This window comes from Gadus morhua, chromosome 13, assembly GCF_902167405.1.
Source record: "Gadus morhua chromosome 13, gadMor3.0, whole genome shotgun sequence".
NCBI lineage: Eukaryota > Metazoa > Chordata > Actinopteri > Gadiformes > Gadidae > Gadus > Gadus morhua.
This window is the reverse complement of record NC_044060.1, coordinates 21322476-21349414: the sequence shown is the minus strand read 5'-3', so window position 1 is coordinate 21349414 and position 26939 is coordinate 21322476. Positions and strand designations below refer to the sequence as shown.

Below are 26939 nucleotides of genomic sequence, written 5' to 3'. Positions count from 1 at the left end.
GCAGCACAATGCCCTGAGCATGATCCCTGCACTCTACCTCCCAACGCATTACCTTTGCTATTGTTCAGACCAGCAGAAAACCTTAGTGTCCATCATATATTTATAGACACCGCTTTTTATACATAAACCTCCTCCTTCATACCTTGCCTCTCCTGACCCTTTAAAACATAGATGCTTTTATATAGAAACAAAAACAAACAGTACCACCTTTAGGGCTTGGCCGTTGCGGGTTCAGAACAGACTGCAGACCACTGAACAAATAACCCTCTCTCTCTGTCTCTCTTTCTTTCACTTTGTTTCTCTCTGTCTCTCTGTCTTTCTCTAACTCTCTCAGACTCTGGCTCTAAGTGCCAATTAAAGCCATCAAAACACAACCCGCTATCACATCAAATGGAAAAGTGACTGAAGTGGCTCAGAGTCGACGGGAAAATTAACACTTTGTTAAGCACAAGTTAGACTTTAATTGAACTTGGGCATGCTGAAAACGAGAATCAACATTTGTTCGGATAAATTGTCCACAACAGGGGGTCGATGATTTCAGGCAGAATAATAATAATCTTTTTTGAGCTTTATGTTGATTAATGGCAGGGTGTTTTTTTGTGGAAAGAACGACACTAAAGAAAAAGGGAAGAACGATAACAAGAGAGAAAGAGAGAGAGTTGGAAAAAGAGCGAGCACACTGTAATCTATTAAAAAACAGTTGCTTGGGCTTGGGAAGAAACCATTCCACGTTAATTATCTCATTGAATCCTCAAAAGGAATTTTGTTCCCTTTCCCCTCCTTCCTCCCTCCAACATAGCCCTCCCCCCGGGGTGACAGCGGCAGTTATTGCCTCTGTGTTCTCGGAAGAAAAAGGTTAACTTATGCGTTCAAATAGTAGGGGGAGCTGTCATGAATGTATCAAGGCCTTGAGTGGTTGCAAGGATAAAGATGATGAGGATGAAGATGGTGATGAAGAAGATGGTGATGATGATGATGGTTATGATGATGATGATGGTGATGGTTATGATAATGATGGTGATCATGATGGTGATTGTGGTGGTGCTGGGGGTGGAGGCATGGGGGGGAGGGTGTGAGCTGCTTACCTCCCATGTGATGACTAACTCGGAGCGACTGCCGCCTCCACCGCTCACATTAGCAGGCGTGACCCTCGGAGCTGGAGGGGGGGGGAGGCAGGGAGGAGCTATTAATGACAGCATAGCTGGGGACTTTTCAGGTTTAATCATAATGATGAATAGATTAATCCTAATCTAGGTTTTAATATCAAAATGATGACTTGAAACATTTCAATAAAAAGAGAGGATCTAACAATCGAACACAACAAGAAAACCAACTGAAATTAGGTAATAATTTGCCTTTTTGGCTGTTGTTTGTGAGTAGTAACTGTATGATACAATTTTGAAATTGTACAATATTTTTTTTTTATTATGAATGCAAAATAATTAAAAACACTTTAATTTAACGAATGAATCAAAGCCAGAAATGAGAATAATTTGTCTTTGTTCTTGCCATTACTAGAATCTGACTTAATTGTAGGGGAAATAAGTGGTCGTGGGAACAAACGAAAATCAGGGATTGATTGAAGGAAACCAAAGAAAAAAGACAAAGAAAAAACATCACATAATGGTGTGACATTAATTTGCCTTGGTTCTTTCTGTCGTATTTTTGGTAGTGCCTTCAGAAAAATTTGAACAATACAATCGGTGATGGAATGAATATAACCTCAAAAAGAAACCCAAAAGACAAAAGTCACAACACATGAACAAACACTTATTTCTTTCTATCGTTTCTCCGTAGTGTCTTTCTCAGTGATTGAAAGAATAAAACAGAAGCATGACGTTCATTTTCCATTATGCGAAACCCAATGGCGTGTTTTGATTGTGACTTCCGAATTGTAATAAACAATTAAAGAAAGTACAAAAAAAATCAATGACGGATTCAATGAAACCTTGAATGAAAGCCAAATGAAACCACCCAGAAACTAAGCTCAGAAGTTTGCATGAATTTGCCCTTTTATTTTTTGCCATTTATCGGTAGTGAATAAACAGTAGGGGTAATAAGGGCTAGTCTAAGGGCTAAATCGAAACATTATTGAAAAATATATTGAATGAAAACAAACCCCCAAAAAACAAAGGGGGAAGTACACAAATTGGCCTTTATGCTGGCTGGTCCTGTTTGTTTTGACTCAAAAACAAAAAATCAATGCTTGAAAGAATGAACCCTAAAAGCCCAAGAAACCAAAAGCTGAAAGCAGAAGTAAGACATGGATTTGCCTTTGTTCTTGCAGTACGTACAGGTCTCCTTTGTCCTGGCTTGTTTGGAGGGCTTGCTGGGCTCCCCCGTGCCCACCGCATTGCTGCCCAGCACCCGGAACTCATACTCCACCCAGGGGTTCAGCTCTGTGACTGTGGCTGTCAGCTGGCGACCCCCCACCGACTCTGGAACTGGCCGACGGGCACACGCACACACACAGACACACACACACACACACACACACACACACACACACACACACACACACACACACACACACACACACACACACACACACACACACACACACACACAGAAGCAGATGTACTCACACAGGCACCACAAGCAGACATAAACACACACACACACACACACACACACACACACACACACACACACACACACACACACACACACACACACACACACACACACACACACAGAAGCAGATGTACTCATACACATGCCCACAAACACCTCAGCACACACACATATACAAACGCACACACATGCAGGCACGCCCCCACGCAATCATGCATGAAGCCCCCACACACACACACAGACACACAAAAGTGCATTTCGTCAGCATCCACATACTGTGTGTCAACAGATTTTGTTCGCGCTGCTACATGTCAACTTGGTGTCAACAGTTTAACACCGCTGTTTGCTGGGTGGGCGGTCCTGAGTGGGCTAGGGGTGTACCCCAGGTGGGCGGGACACAAGGACACTAGAGACTCACACAAGGACACTTAGTTCGGACACAAAAACGTACACACACACACACACACACACACACACACACACACACACACAAAAACAGACAAACACACATTCAGACTCCAAAGACGAAAGCAAAGGCAAATTCAAGAACTAAACAACCATAAAAATACATCCAAAAACCCGTAGGCGATTTTAATATGGACCAATTCCAGGTCTAATGTGTCTTTGGTTCTGTTAAGGGACGGCCTTAGCGATCAGTGCATTGCCTCAGTGTTTTCTAATATTATGTTTTGCTGTTAAGTTATTAGAAGTTATTAAGTTATTCGAGGGAGGATGCTATGTGTGCCAGCCGGTCCATTTTTGTTACACGCGAGTAAAAGATGAAAGCACACACTGCAGAAATACAAGACTCTGGAAGGACATGTTAGAGCCATAACCGATTTTTGATTTGATTTGATTTAACACTTACTTGCAAAGCAGAGCCCGATGTCAAAACAAGTACATTACAGTGTACTTCATTTAACTCAATAAGCCAATGGAACAAGAACTACCGCACTGTGGGCCTTCCACACATGAACACAGCTCAGCACTGCATTCAAGAGCCTTAAAACGAAACCTCAAAGTCTTGTCCCTGATATCAACAATGGATTACTTTAAAATGATAAATGTTGTATCTCTTTTTTATTAGGTGAACCAGGACAGGTAACCCATAGTGTTTTTATTTATTCCCAAACATCGGTGAAGATTCAAGAGGTTCTAGACGTTTGATATCAAGGGGGATGGTTTGACTGTTCTTGAATTTCTTGGTATTCATTAAAGGCAATGGTTCAGAGGTGTATCTTTAACTCAATTGTGGCTTGTTTTAAGTACTACTGCATTTACTGTTTTGTACTTTTTCTGTAGGAAAAGGAAAATGAGAAAGCATGTTCCTTCCTGGCTCATTTGTAAATATCAGTTTGGCTGTCTGATGCTACATCAATATAGTGGGACTGGAAAAAGTATTATTGAATTGCTTTGTGCTGTGCATTACTCATTAAACAGTTGTCTTGCAGTTACCTGTGTTTAATCCATTCAATCCATATGTGGTGCCCTCTTTAAACAGCCTCATCAAATCTACAGAGAATGTGTACTTGTCCCAAAAGGGGATTACAGACATCATTCACTATATATATCGTCCTTTATCACAGTCTCAAAGGGCTTCTCTGTGTTGTGTTGGCATTTGAGTGTATCTTGATTGGCAGTAGAAAATGATGAGCTTCATAAAACATTGTGAGATGCAAGTTGTGTTTTGATATGAGCTTCTTATTGCTGATCGTAATTCTTGTCATCTCCTATGATGAAGTCATTGTGTTCCGTGAATTCAACAATGTGTTCTCAATAGAGGCCATGAAAGCAGCTTGACACCAGCAATGTGTACGTTTATTGTCCTGTGATTGTGCTGCTGCTGGATCCAAGCGGCTTGACGGCAAGCTGGCCAAACTTTGGACCCTGTCTTCCAACGCCAAGAACAGTGGATCCAAAGAGCACCAGAGGGAGAGGCAGAGAGAGTACCTGTGGTGACTGCTTGCCAACCCAGGGAGAAGGGCGTTCGGGCCTGGATGGTGTAGGCTGTGATGGGGCTGTGGTTGTCGGAGCCGGGCCTCCAGGACAGGGAAACGGTGGTTTCACTGACCTCACTCACATGGATGCCGTTTGGTGGGCCAGGAGGACCTGGATGGGGGTAGGGAGTGTACAGAAAAGTGTGTTAAAGAGAGAGAGAGGGAGAATAGGGGGGGAAGGCGGGGAACGGAGAGAGTAAGACGGTAGAATATACGCGGGTAGAAGAGGGAGTATGAGAGGGTGAGTGGGAGTGAAAGAGACCAAGGGAGAAACATTGGCAGAAAAAAAAGAGTGAGTAAAGGAGCGGGAGGAAGTATGAGAGGCAGAGGGAGATAAAAAAAGAAACATTGGCAGAGAAAAAGAGCGAGTAAGTAAAAGAGAGTGAGATGAAGACGGAGGGTGAAGGAGAGAGCAATGTGAAGTAGGAGGCAGAAGGGAAGCAAGTCGAAGTAGTCGAGAAATGGAGGTTTAAATATACAGTTTGACTGGTGTATGAGTGGGAGCTACTCATAACTAATTACAAAGTAAGAGTACCTTCGGTTATATTTTATGGGAGCACATTTGCCACGCAACATGCACATTAAATGACAAATTTCACATATTTTACAGCACCTATGGTGCTTCCTACCTTAAGTTCAGCTGGCTAACATTTCACTTTTTCTTTACATTTCCTCATGAATGTATTCCATTAAATGGCTTCAGACTCTGGCCAGTGAACATTGTTTATGGATGTCTTAATGTGTATTCGGGTCTACCTCCATTAAACCCTCCACAAATATCTGTGCATCCAAACCTGAAGTCCCTATCGGTTATGCTATAAAATCCCTGTAACCAATCAAGACACTTTTGCAATTGCTCTGTTTCCACTATAGTGCCCCTTTAATCATCTCTAAACAAGGATTAGCACCTCCATTCTGGCTCATCAGCGTAGCAATTAGGCGTGCGGACAACAGGTAGCGCAGGGTTGGCTTACCTCTGACAACCAGATCGGCAGCTATGGAGATGCTGTCCACCTTGGTTTGCACGGCGCACGTGTACTTCCCAGCATGCTTCAGCTGCACGTTTCGAATCATTATGTCCCCAGCCGAATGCTGCTGCGATTCACACATGCAGATATGCAAGCATACAGACACACGCATGGACACAAAAACACATACGCACACACAGACACGTACAAAAAACACAAAAACGCACAGTTCCATGAGCTACATGGTAAGCACCAAGCTATTGTAATTCGAGAGTAATTCTCTGTCTCGTCACATGGGAAGAGGGCCGGCCTTATCCTCCTGGATATGGATCTGCTTTAGAAATGTACCATACAATCATGGCGGCGCCACTGAATTGTCCATATTCTGAGTGGAAAAGCACTCTATCTCATGTTGGAGATGATTCCTGTCAGCCGCAGTCATCATTACATAAATGTATTCACGACATGCCCGGCAGCCTTTTCTTTCTAGTGGCTGTGGAGGTGCTTTCATTACTTCAGTGATAAGAGCAGCACCCTAATAGATACCTCGATTGCCAGCTCTTCACACACCCAGTTGTTCCAATTACTATTTAGGCCAGCCAAGCGTAGATTATCATTTACTGATCGGCATCCAGAACCAGAAGTTGCCGGCTTCAAATCCGTGGTGGCGGAATTTGGTGGCACACTGGCCGGCGAACGTTGGTGATTTGGCTTATATTAGTAGACCTAACACTAACAACAAATCTAAAAGCACGGATATAAACATGACAGGGACGGCTTTTTGAGATTATACAACCACCCCCAACGCTTCAAGGTGGGGATTCTTTTTAAATAAATATTGCCTGTAAAATATTGACATTGGATTTTTGGGCGGCGGTAATGCAGTTAAATTACTCCACAAAACAACTACTGCGTATCGGTTATGGAGCTTTTGCTGAAAGTGCATCATTTCTTTTTTGGGGGACGGGGGGGGGGGGGGGGGACGGTAAGGTCGTGACCAGTTGCATTATGTAAATATCATTCTCTTTCATTTTACCCCCCATTCTTAAATAAGCCACATGCAGCAATTTTCAGGCAATAAATAATAAACACGATACAAACACTCCCATACTCTATCTCTTGCGCTGCAGTTGAATCTATTATGGGCCCGCTCTCTAAAGGAGGAGTGCAATATTGATGGGGGAAATGTATCTTAACCATCACCCCTTTAGACCTTTTGTTCAATAGAATCTCTGAACACGGCCGAAAAGGGACAAAAATCAATGTCCCCCTGATAGGACCAGCTTTTATGAGTGTCCTGCACACAAATGAAATATTAGCATGGCCGGGGTGCACTGCAGTCACTGATCTCTCTGTGATTGGTCACTGCGTATTGCAGTGCTGATGATGAATGGGATGTGAAATGAAATGCATATATAAATACTAATCCAAATGGTGGAATAAGTTCACCAAAACAACACTCACACACTTTTTATGACGGATAAGCAGTCTGCCACTGCCACTGCTATGGAGTTGTTTCTTACGTAGAGGTCACATTTTTACTATTTATTTATATCCATTAAAGTTACATTGAATAAGCACTGAAAAATATGATCATTTTCCTTAATTGGATTCGTATGAATCTGTTTAATTATTGATAGAGTTAATCCTGCCATGGTTGTAATGAATAATATCAATGTCATTACTTCTATTGGGGATAAACTAAAGCAGCAACAGTAATCTAGTCCAATCTATTTAGTCAATAACCATCGGTTAGTATGCCTGGGTTGCTCTCAAACAAACAGTAACTGTTGAAGGGGACTGGTAAGCTTGACTCTTTTCAAATAGAAGAGAGTTCTGCTTCAATCGCAGTCTGCAGAGTACCTCAGTTAACGCCAAAGTTTGACGGTCAACTTCAATCGGTTCAACTTCATGTTTTGTTTAATTCTCGTTATAAAAATTGGGTAAATGTTGCAGACCATGATTGACAACACCTGCATGAAAGCAGTCTTCTCTTAGATCAGAAAATAGCCGAGCAGCGGCCGTGAAAGCTGGAGGTGAGACATGCGTACTTACTCCGCCCACTTTTTCAAAGTACCCCCCATGGTTGGCGAAGTGTATGAGCTGCTCGTTGAAGAACCAGGTGAACTTGAGCTCCAGCGAGGGGTCATAGGTCACCTGGCATGGCAGGATGACGCTCTCGCCCACCGTGACATCCATGGTGGACGGTTGGGTGACAATCACTGTAGGCTCTGTGGAGGAGGGAACGCACAGGCACACAGACAGTATATTTATATAGTATTGGGGGTCTTTGGGGGAGCCACGTTGGCAGCTATTGGTTATTTTAGTTTGAATCCCAGCCGGAAGTATATGCGTTTGAACCCCAGAGCCTGCCTACACCATTGAGCAAGATTTCAAAACCCTACCTGCTCATCTCTTAAGTCTTTGGATAAAAGTTTATTTTAGTATTACAATAATATATACAATATATTAAAAAATAACAAAAAATGGTGACCGACAACGCACACACACATACACACATCTACACACACCTACGTAAACACACACAGACACATACAAACACAAACCTTCTCAAGCACACACTTCCACAGCATTAGAATTCTTTGTGGAGAACGGCTTCCCATTTGCATAGAGTCCTTCCATCATCCTAGTGGATGTGCCAGAGGGACTTAATATGAGTATACCACAGGAGAGAGAGAGAGAGAGAGAGAGAGAGAGAGAGAGAGAGAGAGAGAGAGAGAGAGAGAGAGAGAGAGAGAGAGAGAGAGAGAGAGAGAGAGAGAGAGCGAGAGAGAGGAGAGAGAGAGAGAGAGAGAGAGAGAGAGGAGAGAGAGTGAGAGAGAGAGAGAGCAGGCAAACTGTTATCTATTAAAAAACAGTTGCTCAGGCTTGGGAAGAAACCATTCCACGTTAAGAGGGTTATTTGTTGAGTGCTCTGCAGTCTGTTCTGCAACCAAAACGGCCAAGCCCTAATGCGTGTACTGGTTGTTTTTATTTCTATATAAAAGGCATCTATGTCGCCAGAGCACGGTAACTGCCCCAGAATATGGGTCTCTAGGTGTCTTGCATCCATGCGTACCTGTGGGCTTATCCGTCAGCTTTAGTGCTACCGAATCCCCCCCTCCTCTGCATAATACCCCAGACGCACATCTGGAAAACATTCAAGTCCTGGCGCTGGCACTCCCCCCTGGGGTGACAATGGTCTCTCCATCCCATTCCCTCTCTCTCTCCTCTCTCTCTCTCCCGCTGCATCAGGATATTTTTGTCTCTCTGTCCCTATATCCCTGTCTATAACACATACATAAACATACACACACAGAAAACCACCCCCACACACACACCCACACGCACACAGACACACACACACACACGTCAAAGCAGTAAAGCACAGGTAGGAGGGTGAGGTTTGCAAGGGCGGACATCACTCAACCCTCTGCTTACTTTCGAAGAGCAGAGGGGATAAGGGGGAGGTGAGGGAGGTACCTAGCAAGAGTACATCCAGCAGGGCAGTGTGTGTGTGTGTGTGTGTGTGTGTGTGTGTGTGTGTGTGTGTGTGTGTGTGTGTGTGTGTGTGTGTGTGTGTGTGTGTGTGTGTGTGTGCGTCTAGAGGGTGCAGGGTGGCTGCTCTCCCTCTGGGGGGTGCTGGGATTGCTCGCTTCAGATTCCTGCGAGCGCTGTGGAGCACGCTGTCTAAACCCGGCCCCGGGCGACAGGACTCCCTCCGAGTCCGTAGCCCTCCTCCCCCTCCTCCTCCTCGTCCCCTTCTTCCTTTTTTCGTTGTCTAGAGAGTATGTCCGATGCATTCATTGCCTCACCTCACCTCACCTCCCACCCACGACCACCACCACCACCCCTCACCGAGGAGATTTGATGGCACTGCTAAGTGTTGTAGCAGTGCTGGTGCGTTCGATACACGCACGTGAATTACGGCAAAAGCCCACATGCTTTCTACTATTATCGCAGATGCTAAATACTAAAACGCCTGACAGCTGTGAAGAGGAGCAGGGAAAATAAATATCCTTTCGAAGGCCACGAGCAAGGCTGCCTCAGGGTCGACCTGCGCTTCCTGCCTTGACCCTATTGATGGTTTAGTCACACATAACATACCGGAACATGGAGAGGGATAAAAAGCTGCACTTTTACCCCTCAGCAGCGTCAGCCACGGCACAAAAACACTTTTTCTTGGACAGAAAATGTGTACTTTTCTGACAAGCACACACTCTCTTGGTTTCAGTATCTAAGTGCACGCAATGTTTTTGCTTTTAGAATGACACCTTAAAACAAACAAAACAGGTGAATTGAATAAAGCAAAACTAACCAGGGATATTCGGTGGTTTGAGGAGTTTCCAGAACAGTCTGTAGTCCAACTCTGATGAGCACGGAGACATATTGTTAACGTTTATCGCCCCTGTATGTTACCCTATGGGGGGGTGCCGGTTTCGCCTTGCCTGTTTGCCGACTGGCATGTGTGTGTGTGTGAGTGTTCCCATCCTCTCTCTGCAATCCATTGGTTGGCATAGTCATCCCCCCTGCATGTGAGACAGTAACTTTGGGAATATGTCCCCCTTATTACTCTCTTTTGTCATCATTTGTGACAGATTATATGGACAACCAAGGCTGGTTACACACAGACCCAATAGTCCTACCCAACACAGCACTACTGGGGGAGCTCTCTGGCGTAAAGTGATTGATATCTCTGCTGGATAATGCCTTGTTACATTTCACTGTCGGGAGCCCCGGTGTGCAGGCAAACCTCCACTTAACCAGGGGTCACCAGGGACCGGGCCCGGGCGCCAGGCGGGGGTTGTAGCAAGCAGCGCCGTAGCCTGGCTAGCACGCCGCAGGACTACTACGAGGATTGTGTTGCCCCACTTTGAAATGTGTATGTGTGTGTGTGTGTTTGTGGCCGTCGCTGTGCATGTGCGTTTGTTGTGGAGGAAGTCGAGTGTGTTTGTGTTTGTAGCAATGGACCCGGCGGTATGGTGTAGTGTTTGTGGGTGGTGGTGCGTGTGTGCAAGTGTATGTTTGGTATGAGTAGATTGTGAGTGTGTGTGTGTTGGGATAGTGGAGTGTGTGTGTCCCTGTGGATGTGGTGGCAGCCCCGCGGCAACTGGGGGGGTTGAACCGCGCCGGCACCTGGAACAGCGGCCTCCCCGCGGACAGGTAGTCCGAGGGAGGTACGGGCCGTCCAGCGCGGCGGCGCGGGAGGGCGCATCAAACGCACCCCGGACAATCACGGGCACAGGGATCACCTGGGGGAGGGAGACGGCAGAGGCCTCTTCAGGACCGAACACGCACCAGACGGGGAAGACAGCCGAGTCGGAGAGACGCGGTAGGGGGAGAACGCACCAACCCGTACTAACGCCAATACGCTTCCCCCCCAAGGACTGAGTGGGAGAAGACGGGAGTGATAGAGACGCCGTCCTCGCCGCCCTCCTCGTTCGACTCCCAGCACAAATGGTACAAGGTTCGAACCCTGATGTCCACATTCTGCCTGTATCCTCGAGCAAGGCGCTGTCAGCCGTACTTACTTATGTAGATACATGTTACATGTTACAGTGACGTCTGTGTTCTTCCCTTTGTCTGAAAGCCTCAAAGTTTTAAAATAATTCAATAGTTGTAAAGGAGGACAATCGGTCCTGGCGTCAAGGAGCGAAAAAGAGCCGTAAAGTAACAAGTCGTACATCTGGCTTCTCAGCGAAGGTCTTGTCATGGGGCATCGATGTGTGAATAATGTATGCAGTGAGGAATCATGTGCCAGGATCATCTGGGTCAGAGCATGGGGAATTCACACCATCTATCTGGAGGTTATCTTGACACCCTCGGCAACTATGGTGGTAGAGAGGGTGGTAGTCACTCAGAACATATCACACCCTACCTCACATCAGACGTCACAAGGGAGAAAATGGTTTTCGGTCATAGAATGGATGAACCTTCTGGTTAGTCGAATCCTTCATTAAAGCCAGGGTAGGCAATTTATTTTATTTTTTCCATATTTGTTGCAATTCTCTTTACATCCAGACAACAACCGATAAATCCAATGCATTGAAAAAATAAGAAATTATATCAATCACAGGACTGTAATAAGCCTGTCCAATCATTTCATGCGGCCAAAATAAAATATTGCATGCCGTCTACTTGGAGGAATCCTTACCCGGCTACCTGCAAGCACTCGGCCCTTGCATTCATTGCGCATGACTGGAGACTTCCACAAGGCTAGGCCAACCTTTTGCTTAAGACAGCGTGCTAGTCTTGTGTTTTGGGGCTTTAGAGCGAGGCCTGAAGGGAAGGGTGGTAATTTTAGGGTAAGATTGGATCCAAATTGCTGACCCTAGCTTTGGGAAGCCGTTAGAGATTGGTTGTCTTGCTCAGGGTAGATTACAGACCTTCGGGTTCAAATCCCGACGTGAACACAATCATTGTTTGTTTCCATTTTCAAAGCAGGTGATATTATGGTGTCCTGCATATTTGTTTGTTTAGGGTATGTGATAATTAACAGTGGTCTTGTGGTAGAAATTACTGATTATATTTTATGGTAAACTGTGATTATTATGAGGTCTTTTATATCTAATAGTGGAAAACACACGGTGCCTAGGTGCCTGGGTTTAGAACAGATGGAGCCCCCCTAAAAGGAGCAGGGCTATCTTTGCAGACCATTTGTTGTCTATTTTCTGTCCATTCATGTTAAAGTGGATTTATGACTGAATGGAGGCAGACACCTCAAGGAGAAGCTGCTCTGTTTGTGTGTATAAAAAGACGCCGCAGTTTGTGAACGACAGTGACTCTGCAAACCCACTCAGGCTGTTGTCGTTGTTGTTTTTCTGCACGATAAAGTCTTTTGTCAATTCTTGCTCCGGACCCCTCGTTTTCATTTTACTCTCTCTCTTGAATTAGTCTAAGTGTTTTATATCTCGGTTAATCTTCTATAGTCTCAGTATATTATATTAATAAACAGTATATTAATGAGCAAAACCTTGTGCTCAGCACTGAGAAAGATGTGTGTTAATTGGTCAAAGAAAAAGATTTCAAAAACAAATATGAAGAAATACCCAAAGAAAAACCTGCTTTAGTTACATCATTTTACATACCAGTTATGCAAAATTATTTGGATGGAATAAAAAAAAAAAAGGAAAGTGTGAATGCAGAAGAGTGTGTAAAGGGGGTAGGAGAATGCACTCTCCTCTTTAGGTTACATAGTTTCCCAGGCTCTACAGCAAAAACTGGATTTAGAAAATCGTCTCCTCTCTTACTTTACGATACATATCAGGCACCTCGAAATAGATCTAGGCAACTCATCTATTTTTTTCTGCTTGAGTCAGTTTATACTTATTTTGAAACGACATACAGCGCTGCCTTTTGATGCAGGATGAAAGTTTGTTTTTAAAAAAATGGGCCTTACTTTATTTGGAGATGGTGAATATGCTCAGCAGCAAACATGTTGTTTATATTTACGATTTAGGGACATTTTCCTCTTCGCTTCCTCCAGAGCGGTGCAGTTTCCTTCGACCCACTTGGCATTCAATATTTTCTCTTTTGGTAATGAAGAGGTAAATAATATTTCTGCATCTGGTTGTACCACAATAATAGTTGCATGATTCTGCTTGGAAACTGCACATAGTTTTTCACTGAGACCATTACAATGGTCCAAAAATCAATCCATGGATTTTCCTTTCTCTCTTTGAGAGAATTAATGGTCTATTGAGCAATTTCGTTACCACAAATACAAGTTTGGAAAGCTAGACGGTGCAGATTGCATTGAGTGAATAGCATGGCCCACCAGGTTTAAATCAAGACCAGTGGGATTATGTTTTTGTGATGGTTTCTATTCATAATCCAATAAATAATATAATAAATAATATTAATCTGCTTTCGGAGAAACAACGTAAAAATTGTGCACACTTTTATCCGGGCAAAGAGATGTGGGTGGTTCTTTGAAAATGTCAGGGCTGTAGTGAGACTCGCTCTGTTGTGAATTCAAGGTGAATGGATTGCTTGTATGGTTTGAGCGTTTCTCCAGAGAAGTTTCATTGTAAAGCAAAAGCTGAAAGGCATTACTTTTTTTTCCAGCCCCTCCCCCCACTCAAGGGAGTGAGAGCAGTTCATCTGCTTTCGGTTCCTTACCTTGGAAGTACAATAAAACTGGAAAGGAAAATAACTGGGGCCAGTTGGTCAGTGAGACGCGACGAAGAAGATGCTGAGCCCTTTGCAAGAGTGTTCATTACAACAGCAGGCAGAAAACGCCTCCTAATGTACAATAGCCGATCCACTCCTCATCTGCTCAGCTCTTGACTTCTCCTGAAAGTCAAATCCAAAAGCGCACCTTTCACACACCTTGTCGAGGCGCTCTGAGACTCCTTAAACGCTTCATTCCATCAATCACAGCTGCTGCTGCTGCTTTCTAGATCAATTCAATGGGTGCATGAAAGTAAACTGGGAACTTCAAACTGGAAACACACACCCACACAAACACAGAAACACACACATACATAGCGCAATAATAGTTGTGAGTTTTCCTTTCGGCTGAGTGATGATGAGAAAATGCTCATCGTGGTGTAATAAACATCCAAGAACATGCGTATAATCAAGTGCAATTAATCTGCTAATATCCCTTCAGTGTTGGGATAATGGGGAAGTTAACATGCTTCATTTGTTTTGACGGGTCCGACCCGGCCTGGCAGCGCTTCGGTTATATTAGGAGGAGGACGGATCTGGATTTTTCTTTTTTCATGTTTTCACATCAGAAAAGTCATTTAAAATAAACCACTCCCAGCCCCTTCCCCTGGCTGATTACACACACACACACACACACACACACACACACACACACACACACACACACACACACACACACACACACACACACACACACACACACACACACACACACGCACACACACACACACACAAGCAAACACACACTAACACTAAACAGGTTACCCATTCCTCAATAAATTGGTGCAAATTACCCTGTCCTATTTCCTAGATAGTATCAAATGTGACAGATTCAGAAAACACAGAAGAGAGGTAGCTACTAAACAGAGAACGATAAATAGCCAATTCATAATTCTTTGTCCCAGTTTGGAGGATGTCGAGCTGAGTATTGGAGGAGGCAGATGTGAATGTACCTCTCCTCGGCTTAAATAAATCATCACACCTATACGCACTGGGCTGAAGCCATAGAAACGGCAAACCTCACACACACACACACACATACAGACGCACACACACACCGGCATGTACAATCATAGGCACATGCAAATACATCTATGGCTGCAGGCTCATACACACACGCACACACACAGACATGGATACGCTTGCAGGAACAACCAGACACACACCCACACCTACAGAGACACATGCACGCACAGACACACATAAAACGCAGACGCACACATTTACACCCACCCACATATTCACATACACACACATGTACAGTACATATATCCCTTCGTACAGATGATGGATTTAAAAGCGTGTAATATATGATGCGTCTAAATAAAGGGCAGCAGGTACAATTACAACGTGTCGTGTTCACCCCCCTCCCCTATGGAACCCCCCCCCCCCTTCCCACTGTGATCACACGGTACCGAACCAAAGGCTAACGCGCCTTCGCATTTCCATCACGTGTTCCTCCAGCCTGACAGGAGCCTTCCTGATCTGGTACTGTAGTTAGAGCCGCCGATGGACACAGTCCCGGGGAGCGACTGGCGTCAGCTAGGATGTGAGTCAGGCTTCAGCCTAGTGGCTGAGTTAGCTGCACTCTCTCTCTCTCTCTCTCTCTGCGAAACCATGGCCGGCTGCCAGCATTTATAATATATGAAATCTGTCTTTTATAATTCAACAGAGAAGAGGAGGAGACGAGCATGGCTGCTGACTCGGAGACAAACGTGTCAGTGTTTTAGGAAACTCCTGTCCTATCTGTGCTTGTGCTTTGTTCCTGAAAAGAGAGATGGATAGGTATTCTCTCTTATGGCCAGTGAATAAGATTGACAGCGATCTATGTTTTCAATGCAGTCCCTCACAAGGAGGCCTGCTGAGGAGTCAATACAATTTGATGGGAGAAAAAAAATTAAGCCTTCTATTTCATGACACTATTTTCAATTCACTCTGTGTTACCCAAACATTTAAATCGATCCTTTTTATTTAACTTTTTTTTTCAAGCAGAGATTAAGAATAATAAAATGTTTGGAATCATTAATCTATTTGGAAGAATGGCAGTAGCATTGTTTTGGTTCGATGTTGTATTCAACTTCATATTGTGAGGAAGACCAGACAGTACGTTTCTTTTCCATTCTGCTCTAATGTAACACGGAGGACCTTGGAGATGAATGGTAGCAGGAGTCGTGACTGAGCGATGCCTCTGCAGTTATGCGAAAGAGCTGGTCAGCATTGCTGCAGACAAACTGTTCATTTGTGTATGTAAAGTGCTTGGTTGGGAAGCATTACATATAAAGTGCTCGTTTGGAAAGCATTAAATTGTTGCATATTAGTCATTTAGCAGACGCTTTTACCCAAAGCGACTTACAGTAAATTCAGGGACCCATAGGGGTTAAGCTTCTTGTGCAGTAATGTCTACATGCTGCTTGCAGACATTGGGGATCGAACCGTGTACCTTTGGACACCCTGGTCACAACACTATGTTAGCATATTACAGGAGCGTATAGATAGACTGTGTACTTGTACATATGCCAAATGGGTGCACCCTGGCGTGTTGTAAACCAGCCTCCCAGTTGCATGGGCAACTGCGTGGGCTGTTGAGCGCTCCTTGAACTCTGACCCCGCAGGGTTCGATTGCAGAAACCACGGGAGCGTATTGAAATATACTGCGCATGTAAATCGATTAGCAAACCTTTTGAAAGATGAGGCATGAACTTAATTTTTTTCAGTTCTTGTCCCCGGCTCCTTTTCCCTCCCTCAAGCCAATATGAAGAAGGATCAATAATTCTATAGATCCACAAAGGTCAACCTCTGGGGGGGGAGGGGGGGAGGTCGTGCAAATCAACCATCCAGACGAACAGGGGTCACAGTGGGAGTAGGGGTCTGTGAATATGTCAGCGCACGTCCGACCCCCAACATCGGCTCAGAGAGGAGGTGAGAGGGGGCATGTCACCAGCAGAAAGAGTCACGCACACGGTAGGAACAAATGGCAAGCAAAGACACACACTTCATTCATTGTTAATCACGTATAATACGTCAGGGCGCCAGAGGGCAGTCCCCCTGGGGCCGCCCCTTCAGATGGGCCCACAAACGCAAACAAGGGCTTTTTTCTGTTCGAACAGCAAAGCGGCGAGGAAGGAACGGAACCCCAAGAGTCATTGTGATCAATGCAGAGAGCAAGACAAAAAAGCAGTCCCCCCATCCGCATTGATAATTGTTCAAACGAGAGAGCGTCTCCATGCCGTTTGTTTTTGTTTGTTTTCAACATCTTCAAAAACAGCCTCTACTGACGAGGACGACTCCCACTCAAGACATAATGACTCAAGAAAACGCAATACAAGTGACAATTACCATAAGAGGGGGGGTAAAATCACTTCCCATGACCTCGACTTGCTCAGAGTTGATTATTTCAGAAGGAGAGGGCAGGAAAACAACAAAAGAGCGCTGTCTGTTTCATCTCGTTGAGAGAGTCCTTGTTGGCAGACACTTTAATCCAAAGTGAGAGCATATTTGTGCATATTTGATTTTCTTCTTGAGGGGGCTAGGGCGGCTAGGGTAGAGTGCAGACGTTGGGGTTCCAACGCAGAAGCCCGAACCACAACATTATCCAGCCCCTGTGTCTTAAAACCACATGGAATATGAAATATATGCTGCAAGGGCAGCAAGTGTGCATGGGATGCCATAGATCAGCCATGGTGTCATCTTAAACTAGAGCCTTCGCAGAAGAGGGATTACCTTTAACTGTGACACTCCCAAAACTGCTGGCGACACCAAACTGGTTCGTGGCCAGGCAGGTGTAAACGCCGGCATCCACTTTGGTCGCGTTCCAGATCCGCAGATTACCGTTTTCCAGGATGGAAACTCTGAGGAAAGAAACATTTTTTCTTTTAATAATTTATTTCAACTTGATTTTCTTTTACGTTACATTCCTACATTTCTTTTTTGTATGATTCGGAAGAGGTCGGCAGCATAGGCACAAAATAATTCCACTACTGGTTGTAGGTCTATAACGTTATGTTGGACGAATACAACCTGAACTTGAACTTCAACACAGAAATAACAACTGTAATTTTTTGAAAATACTGTATTGCAAACATTTAAAATATTATCCATGCAATTTCAACACTGTATTTCAAACATTCCAAATATTTGATATATTGATTGTAATACAAACAGGGTATACTGTGCAAACACATTTTTTCTATTGGATTCTTATTATCATCATTATTATAGAAACTCAATTATTAATTAACTCCCTGTTAACTGCCTGGTAAAGCTTTGAGTATAGGGCCTTGCAGTATTCTCTGAATCTGCATTTAATCCAAACGTTTCCGTTTCATTACGTCTCTGTTGGGTAATATAGAGGTTGGACCATTGCTCAATGATTCCAATTAGGTTTTCTTTCCTTGCAGCAGACAACGGTGAAGCATTGATTTATTTTATTTTGAAAGGCTGATTAATTTCTTACACCTAATTCGGATGCAATGTCTTCCCTGTGCCCTTTAGAACGGCCACTCGCACTCAAACAAAAAAGGTCAAAAACGCTTTAACAACAGAACCCTGACATTTTCAAACAAAAAACAGCAAGCGACAATGAAAACCACGGACCTTGAACAAGGCCAGTCGAGGGAGGGGAAGGGTACGGCATAGGGGATCAAGAGTGAGTGGTCTTACTCATCAAATCATGCAGAATTTTAATTATCTGAGATGCTCTGCTGAATCTGCAAACTGTAAATAGGCGGAAGCTTGAGTCTGCCACGCCATGCGGTGAAGAAGCATGTGTGAACTCTTTCACCTCTGAGCGGTGCTCTCTCGGCCGCCGTCAAGCAGCAAAGCAAACGGATTTGTCCGTGGAGTTAGTTTGAAGGCGCCGGGTGTTCTACACAGAGTCGGCTGCATAATTATGGGAAAGGGAGATATCTCTTTCCCCTTTGATGGTGAAATGAGAAACGGTGAGCTTTGAGCTTTTTTCCATATTCTGACACTCGCATGTACAGTAATTGCAACTCACAGGTTTTGTAAGGGCTCACGCATGGACACATGCATGCCCAGACACAGATGCACACACACAGACACACACAGACACACACACACACACACACGCACACACACACACACACACACACACACACACACACACACACACACACACACACACACACACACACACACACACACACACACACACACACACAAACACACACACAAACACACCAAATTCATTGAAAGTTAAAAAAGTCGGGCAGCATTTTCACCTCGCACTATTTTTTTAACTCCAGTCCTAATGTAATTTCACCACTATCCGTAGATGTATGCAAAGAGCTACAGCCATACACCACCATGGGTTTCCTTGTGGGGCAAAGATTCGGTAGATTTGATAACGCTGTGTTTGATAAAGCCTCCAGCCTCAAGTCAAAGTGGGTCGTGGGAGGGGGGGGGGGGGGGGGGCATGAATTGAATCCCACCAGTGGTCTAATAGCTTCCTTCAATTGACACAGTCAGTCAGTGTCGTCCGTGTCGTAAAAGATTTTGATCAGGGTGAGCACAGCGGCCAAATGCAAAGTATGCTGTGGAGAGTATTTGGCTAAGCAAAACTAGGGGAAGGCCTGGGGTTAACCCTCATGTGAAGAAACTACGACAAGTCGAGTCATTGGGAGCAATGCTGTGGCCGAGTCGAACGTTCTGCCAAACCCAGCACTGACCACAAACCAAAGAGCTACACATGTTGAGACAGGACCAGAGCAATCCCAAAAGCAATAGAAACCAGTGACAAGTGATAACAACAATGACATCACTTCCTGTGTAGCAATAGTACTTCCACTCAGTGTACTTTCCATTGCACACGTAAAACCATATTTATCTTGGTCTCATTTTCTCAAGCTTTGCATAGCGGAGTTGGTTAAGCTCATTCATTACTTAGATAGTTACTCTCAAGAAACTATGTGTCACATTTAGGTTAATTTAGGTTATTTAAAGTTAGAGCTATGCTCTAAGCCACTTGAAACTCTGAGCCAGAAGCTTGCTTTTGCAAAGAAGTGAGAGAGTTAGGATTGAAGAATTATAGGTCTATAATTGTCGAACAAACTGTTTTCCACACACAGGCGTGTAAAACCAACAACGCCAACGTGTTGTTTTAAAAGGGCTACTGGAACAAGCTCTGACCTCATTTGTTACCAAACAACAGTGGGGCTCACAGTAATGCTTCAATATAACTGAATACCTGCATCTGGGCCTCTCATTCTCGTACTCCCCCCCCCCCCCCATCATTCCCCCTCCCAGACTCATCCTCTGGGGACCAAAACACCAGAGATCAGGTGCCTCCCATCCACCCCCATCATGCAGGTGGAGGAGCAGGGTCTCTGTACAGGAGGACTGTGCAGACACACATCCCTGGGTGCCCCCTCTTCCACTTGGATCCCTAGGCATTCTGGGTCATTTATGGCAGATTCTGCCCTTTGTATGTGTTAGTGTGTGAGTGTGTGTGTGTGCGTGCGTGTGTGCGTGCGTGCGTGTGTGTGGTGAATAAGGAGGCATGGGCTTCCGACTTTATATATAAATATAAAAGAGAATTAAAAGGTTAAATAGGGTGCAATTGGCTTTACGTTAGCAGCCGTCGTGTTGGGCATCGCAACTGACGGGAGTGAGAAGAGACAGACCCGCAGGAAGCCCAGCGGTGCCAACAGATGGACGGCGGACCCCCACCACTGAGCCAGCGACCACCACCACCACCACCCTCCAACACACACACACACTGCCACCACCAGCACCACCCTGTCTGCTCTTCCCTTGCCGCCACGGCCCAGACAAAATGTCTGCACGGTTTCCCATTATCTCTGGAGACAGTGTGCACTTCTGTCCTGAGAAGAGGCAGCGTGAGAGGGAGGAGGAGAGAGGGGGAGAGAGGCGAGGCAGGTATCAATAATTCACGGTCGAGATAAGCACCAAGTGCCGCTGTAGTTTTTTTTTTCTCATGTTGGCTGCGTGTCTCGCGGCGACGCGCAACAGCTCTCCAAAGAGGGGGGAACGTCGTTCGGAACATGGCAGGACTGCCCGGGAGCGTCTGTGTAAATCACCAAGCTGCAAGGACAAGGCTGGGTCTTTATTTCTTCGGGAAGTGATTGGGATCGAAGTACTCGGGCTGGAGGAGTGGGACGTAATTGTGCTGATTTTCACCGTTTTTTTGTGTGACAAGATGAAAGTAGTACGGATCATCAGGGCTCCTGCTCTGGAATAACGGCAGCTTGTTGTCGTGTCAGTTCCTCATGTCCCATTTGAGCCGCCGTTAGCATAGCGCGCCCGCCGCCTCCTCTGATAGCATCCTTGCTATCGCAAAGCCGCTGGAAAGGATCCTTCTGATCTTTTTCCAACAATGTGTATCGTCTTTGATCTGCTTGATGAAGGGTAGATTTTGGGAGGGGCGGGCGGGGAGGGGGGGGCGTTGGGGAAACAAGCTGTCACCTTAATAAGTCACACAAAGACATAGACAATGTGGCTTTTTTTTTTGGAGCAGGCGCACCAGCGAACTACTGAGTGAGGATGAATTTATGCGTATCGATTGAACAGTGACGGCAGAATCAACACCAGCCCGGGCTGGTTCGGTATAACCTTGCTGTCAACATTAAAGAACTGAGGTATACTCATGAAATAATCACTGTATAAACAAGACGCATCGTGGCAAATCACATCATAATTCGACAGGGCCTTTTTGTAAACACAGACCCATTCAGCGTTCTCACAGAGCCCACTCTATCGCTAACCACCGAGTGGCAGGCTTGACTGCAGGAGCCAGCATGCCAATGCAGTTCTCCGCTTGATTACCACAGTAAATAAAACAGGACTTCAAAAATAGGGGGTTACGATTATATCAGTGAAATTACTCAGCCATGAGGCTCACAGAAGGGGAGAAAGTAGAAGGCCATCAAAAGCCTATGGCAAATTTCACCAAATAATTAGTTTCAGGTTAGGACTCGCAGTGTTGCCTGACTGCACACAGCTCGCAGTGCAGTTCTCAAAACATCAGTTTGCCTCGATACTCAACAGAACGAAGGACACCCTACACGGGGGTTTCCCCCATGCTGACCTATAACGCTCCAGCTATCGTGTCCTGTGCTTTTTTATGTGTCTGGTGCGAGTTGCCGCATTACGCTATGAACATACTGACCGTTAAAAGACCTGCTTCTTAATTGGGATTGAAACATAAATAAATGTGTTGCTAACTGCTGTCGGGGAGCATTAATAAAGTGGTGGCTTGTGAGTAGGAGTTTTGGGGATGTGGTTGTGGTGGTTAGTTTTAGCCAGGTCATCACATCCCAAGACCTGGGACAATTGGTGGAACAGGGGTTCAGCCCCTGGAGTATGAAGAAGGAAAAGGCGGAGCAGTCTGTGTTTTTGTCCTGCGGAGGTTCCCGTTGTGGTGGAACCCCAACGGCTTTGTCCATGGCAGCTTAAATCAAACCCTGCCATGCGCTTTTAGCATGCCTTGGAGCCTAGCCATCCATGTTAGCTGCAAAATGTGGTGCACACCCGAGACATTTTGAAAACAATAAACAAACGCTTCATTGAAATTGAAATTGGTTCAATTTTCGATGTTATTTCCCCTAAAATAATCATTACCGTAATTGATCTGAAATCATTCGGAATTGGTTCCGCCACCTGTGTCAAGGTAATTTTCCAACAGCAAAGAAATGCAGTACCGCTGCTGGGTTTTCAACTTATTGCATCAGATCCTATGAGACGGCAAAATGCTGTTTCTGGGGAGTTTTTGTCCCGCTGCTCTGTGATAAGACTAATGTGCGTGCCATTCTTCTCATAAACTGTCCCCGTCAAGGTTAACGGTCAATTAGAGGCTGTGTTAGCAGGTGTGATCACATTTAAAATAAATTGTGGTGGGAGGCGGGGGGGGGCTGTCGTTATCCGACAACAACAACAAAAGAACGATTGGCTGACGAGGGCTAAAATAGGCACACCTGGGCATTTGCTTTTGACAATTCTCCAATACAGGTGTAATTGATATTGATTTCTGGCATGCTCAGACCTCTCCCAAGGATTTTCAGCTTGTCTCACGGATCATTAGCCATGGCAAATGATCAAGGCGATTATTCCGTATGCTCGCATGATAGACGAAGATTAACGCTAATTGGAAATTTGTGTTCTGCGGTGTTCAGTTTTAAACGCTGCGTCCAGTCCTGTTTGAAACCGGTTCAGAAAGTAACGACTATCACAGCCATTTAGCACACACTTTCATCCAAAGCCCTTTTTTTTTTGCTGGAAGTGTTTCCTGGAGCAGCTGTTCGGGACATTCAAGGGAGAAGGCTTGAACCCAGAACCATCCTTCTGGGGGGAGGGTTGGAAGGAATGAGTAGATCCGGTAACCAATAGAAAGCACCATCAACAGCCCCGCCCCTCCTATTCCACCCCCCACTGTTAAAAGCCCTTTCCCCACATATCAGCTTGCAGTTCACGCTCAATCAGGGCTGATGCTGTGGCGAACCATAGTACCTTAGCGACAATAACCGCCCGTCACGTCTTCAAAAGGCAGAACCCCTGCACCTGACGGGGACTATTTGCAGCCTTCAGTCAAAACCCCAGTCGAGGCATAACAAGGGCATTCATGTCCGCCGGTGCATGCAGCGGCCGCCACCGCAGCGTTTGAGAATGCAGGAAATACAATGATAAAGTATGAGTGACAGTAAATAAGCACTTTAGTCTCCCCCGCCGCTCTTATCAAAGGCATTCTTTGCTCTTGGAAATGCAGCGTTTTTTTTCTTTCTCCTCGGTTAAACTGTCCACAGCTGTAGCGGGTGGCGGGCGCTACCTAAAATGACTTTTTCCTTTTGGTGTAGTGCATGTTGACACTTGTCTCCAGGGGCATTGGAGCAGCATTAAAGCCTGCATGTGCTGTATAAAACTCACAGCCGGGAGAGAGAGAGGTGACTGTGGGAGGTGTGACGGGGCACAGATTCAATAGCTACCTCTCGGGCAGAGAGATAGCGTCCTCGCGTTGGTTTCTGTTATCCTCGTGTTAAGAACAATCGAAGAACATACAATGGCCATGATAGTTCTCATAAAGTTTTCCGCTCGCTACTTTCCTTGAGATCGATTGACACACAATGCACTGAATGGGTGATGCTTATGAGGTGGATACGAGGATATAAAGGCTGGATACTCCTGGAATAGATTCCTGGGCCGTTTGGTAATAAGTCATTGTAGCTCTGCATTCAGCCTGCGTATTTTGTGATCTACATCTAATGGCATATAATCATACACGGGGTGAAAATATTATGTACAGGAATAATGTACATGTATAGGAAGTAGGAAATACATGGGTAATATACTTTGGTGTACTAGTCAGCTAACTGAAACATCTTTTCAGCTTTACCAAATGGCCCCAGGCACAAAAAAACCTCATTAAATAAACATCTAAGGAAGGCGTTTTACCAAAACAACACAAAACCCACAGGATGTTAGGATACAATATAATAGATATCTCACTGGGTCGACATCCCCGGATGATTGCTGTGTAGCATGTACGTTTTGACGTCCTTGTCTTTATATCTGAAGTATAGAAGCAGAATGACATAGAACAATGTAATTCCTTACAGTTGGAATTCATTGCGGCCATTTTGGTAATTGTGTAGTGGGTTAGGGGTGGAGAGGGATGGGGGAAAAGGGGGGGGGGGGGGGGGGGGGGGGGGGGGGCACTGAATTTATGGGGGTTGTGTGTACAATTCCCCTAATCACAAAATACTGGCCTGCTGGTTTATGTCCTTTCGGTCCATGAGCTCGACATGTACGTGCGTGTCTGCCTACGTGTGTGTGTATGTGTGTGAGTGCGTGCGTGCGTGCGTGCGTGCGTGCGTGCGTGCGTGCGTGCGTGTGTGTGTGTGTGTGTGTGTGTGTGTTTGTGTGTGTGTGCGAGTAAGCGTGCCGAGGAACCCCTCCCGGAATAAAAAGCACACACATGTTCCTGAGGAGACTGTCAGAGGAACTAAGATAGATTACACATGCTGCACTGGCGGATTCTCACTTTGAAAAATGATATCGGCTGTGGTCTCCCAGATAAAAATAATCCGGTGAGGAGGACACGAGATGCAGCCACGGGTGGAGGGATTCTGACCTAATCCAGCCAGCATCTCCCAACTCTCTACTGCCTTGTTTGGAAGAGCTGTTTTTTGGTGGGTTAATGGTGTCAAATGTACCCTGCAGTAAACATATTTAACTAAATAATGAAAAATTATATAATATTTATATGAATCATGATTTGATGAAAATACAGTACTAAATGTAATTACGTTACCAATTTAAGGTGTTGTGACTCTTATTCACCCTATCCTCAAGAATATCCTTTCTCCAAATTCAGACTAATTATATGTGCATCTAATTTGAAAAGCAGATATAAAAAAATAGAATATCGATATGATAGAAATAACTAAGATGAGCCTACACCAAGGACAGGCTCCTTGAGACTTAAACATTCCCTGTCTTCCTCCGGGTGAATTGAGATGCATGGGATGCATAGCCTCAGCACCTGGGGGGTTCATTGATGTATTAAACATTATCCTGGTCTCCAAATACAAAATCTAAATCAATTAATCCACTGTATCTTGATTGACACAGGAAGGCCAATACATCTTATCGCTGGTGGAAAGTCGTGCGACAGCCCAACGTGTAGTACAACCAGGCAACACTGAAATAATGATTTCAAACACAGATTTGCAGTTTCAGTACATCAGACATAAATTATATTTAAAAGTGATTTCCCTAAAAGCTTGGCTCTGTGTTTCTCTCTCTGCCTCCCTCTTGTTTTTCTCCATTAATTTGTACTACCGATGCATGAGCGGAAACATTTGGGGCATTTGCTTTCTCTGGATTCCAAACAAAACGTGTGGTGTGTTTTATTGTTTTGGGCTAGAAACACAAGGATTCCCTGGCAGGGCCTCTGAGCCTGGCCTACGGGGGTGACCATGGGCTGTGTTCTACTTCATGCGGCTGTGCCGGCCTCCAACCACTTTTGGCGGGAACCAAACTAAAGAGCAGCAGCGGCAGACAGTTTGTAGTAAAGGTCCACAGTCACAGAGGCAAAATGGCAGACTGTAGCTGTGGGCCCCTACGCTTTTAGTATTCATGGCTGCTGTGGTGTGCCATCCCCAGCCTTTCCAGAAAGCTGGGACTTCACAAGCAGATGTTCAATTAGCGGGGAATGAGGAAATGAGTGATTTGATCAGGCGGAATCTGAAGTGACATTCAAGCACAATATCTATATATTGTATGAAACGTGCATTCGGTAACTACACTAGTTATATCATTGGGAGTGTCAGGGATGGCATTCCCGTTTCCCCAGAATGAACGTTTCCTGCATCAACTTTATTAATACACCTGTTGCCACGCCTACGATTAATTTGGGTCTGTATAAAAAAGAAGCCCAGAGACGCTTATTATACTCTGCTAAGGAAACGGAAGAGCATGCGCCACAAAGGGCACCGTGGAAACATAGCAAAGGGCTCTGGGTACGCTAAATGAATACAAAGTCGGCAGCCATACCTCCTGAGGTTTTCAGCTCTCTCCCTCTCCGTCTCTCTCTCTCTCTCGCACTCTCTCTCTTGTGCTTTCTCTCGCTCTATCCCTTCCACTCTCTCGCTCTCTCTCTCTCGCTCTTTCCTTAATAAGTGTGGTAGAACAGATGGGGCCATAAATGTGGAGGACTTCAGCAGACATCTCTGGGTTTACGTGACGGCCATACTTAGTCGCTCTGACCATGCATAAAGAAGGACATAACGAGCAGCAGGGCTTGCAGTGTTGCTGCTCGAGGCTTTCTACATTTTCAGCTTGGCCCCATGGGTGAGAAGCACAGGTTTCACCCCAAGACTACATTCGATAATTCTGGCCCCTTTTTGTTAGCTTACTCTGTTTAATCAGCGTGGATGAATGACAGTTGAGATTAATGTACGTTAGCTACACATAAAAAAAATGAATTCGTTTTGAATTGTCTTTTTACTTTGAAAGTAAGTGGATGTTTAAATATTGGCAACCACGTTCCTTAGAGCTCCTTTAAGGTTTGCATATGGTCGGCCCTATGTAAAGAAACCATGACATCCATTTTTGCCCTGTGAAAGAGTTGAAAAGATCTTGATGCGGTTCTGCAACCAACTCGACTCCTGATGTGGTCGGTGGGAGCCAGACGCAGCAGCGCTGTTGACTATCAACGTGATGATGCCGTGCTGTGGACAAGAAACACAACACAGCC

General features: G+C 45.1%; 1 protein-coding gene across 1 annotated transcript in view; it reads right to left on the bottom strand.

The window, feature by feature from the left end:
• The window catches only part of cntn4 (contactin 4), a 120416-nt gene that overhangs the window by 10477 nt on the left and 83000 nt on the right, over window positions 1-26939 (bottom strand). The window contains exons 12-17 of the mRNA XM_030375772.1: window positions 17432-17559; window positions 7595-7770; window positions 5546-5666; window positions 4525-4683; window positions 2295-2444; window positions 1086-1156 (exon numbers count right to left, since the gene is read on the bottom strand). Coding sequence (XP_030231632.1) covers window positions 1086-1156; window positions 2295-2444; window positions 4525-4683; window positions 5546-5666; window positions 7595-7770; window positions 17432-17559 — 805 coding nt within the window. The remainder of the gene's footprint in view (window positions 1-1085; window positions 1157-2294; window positions 2445-4524; window positions 4684-5545; window positions 5667-7594; window positions 7771-17431; window positions 17560-26939) is intronic.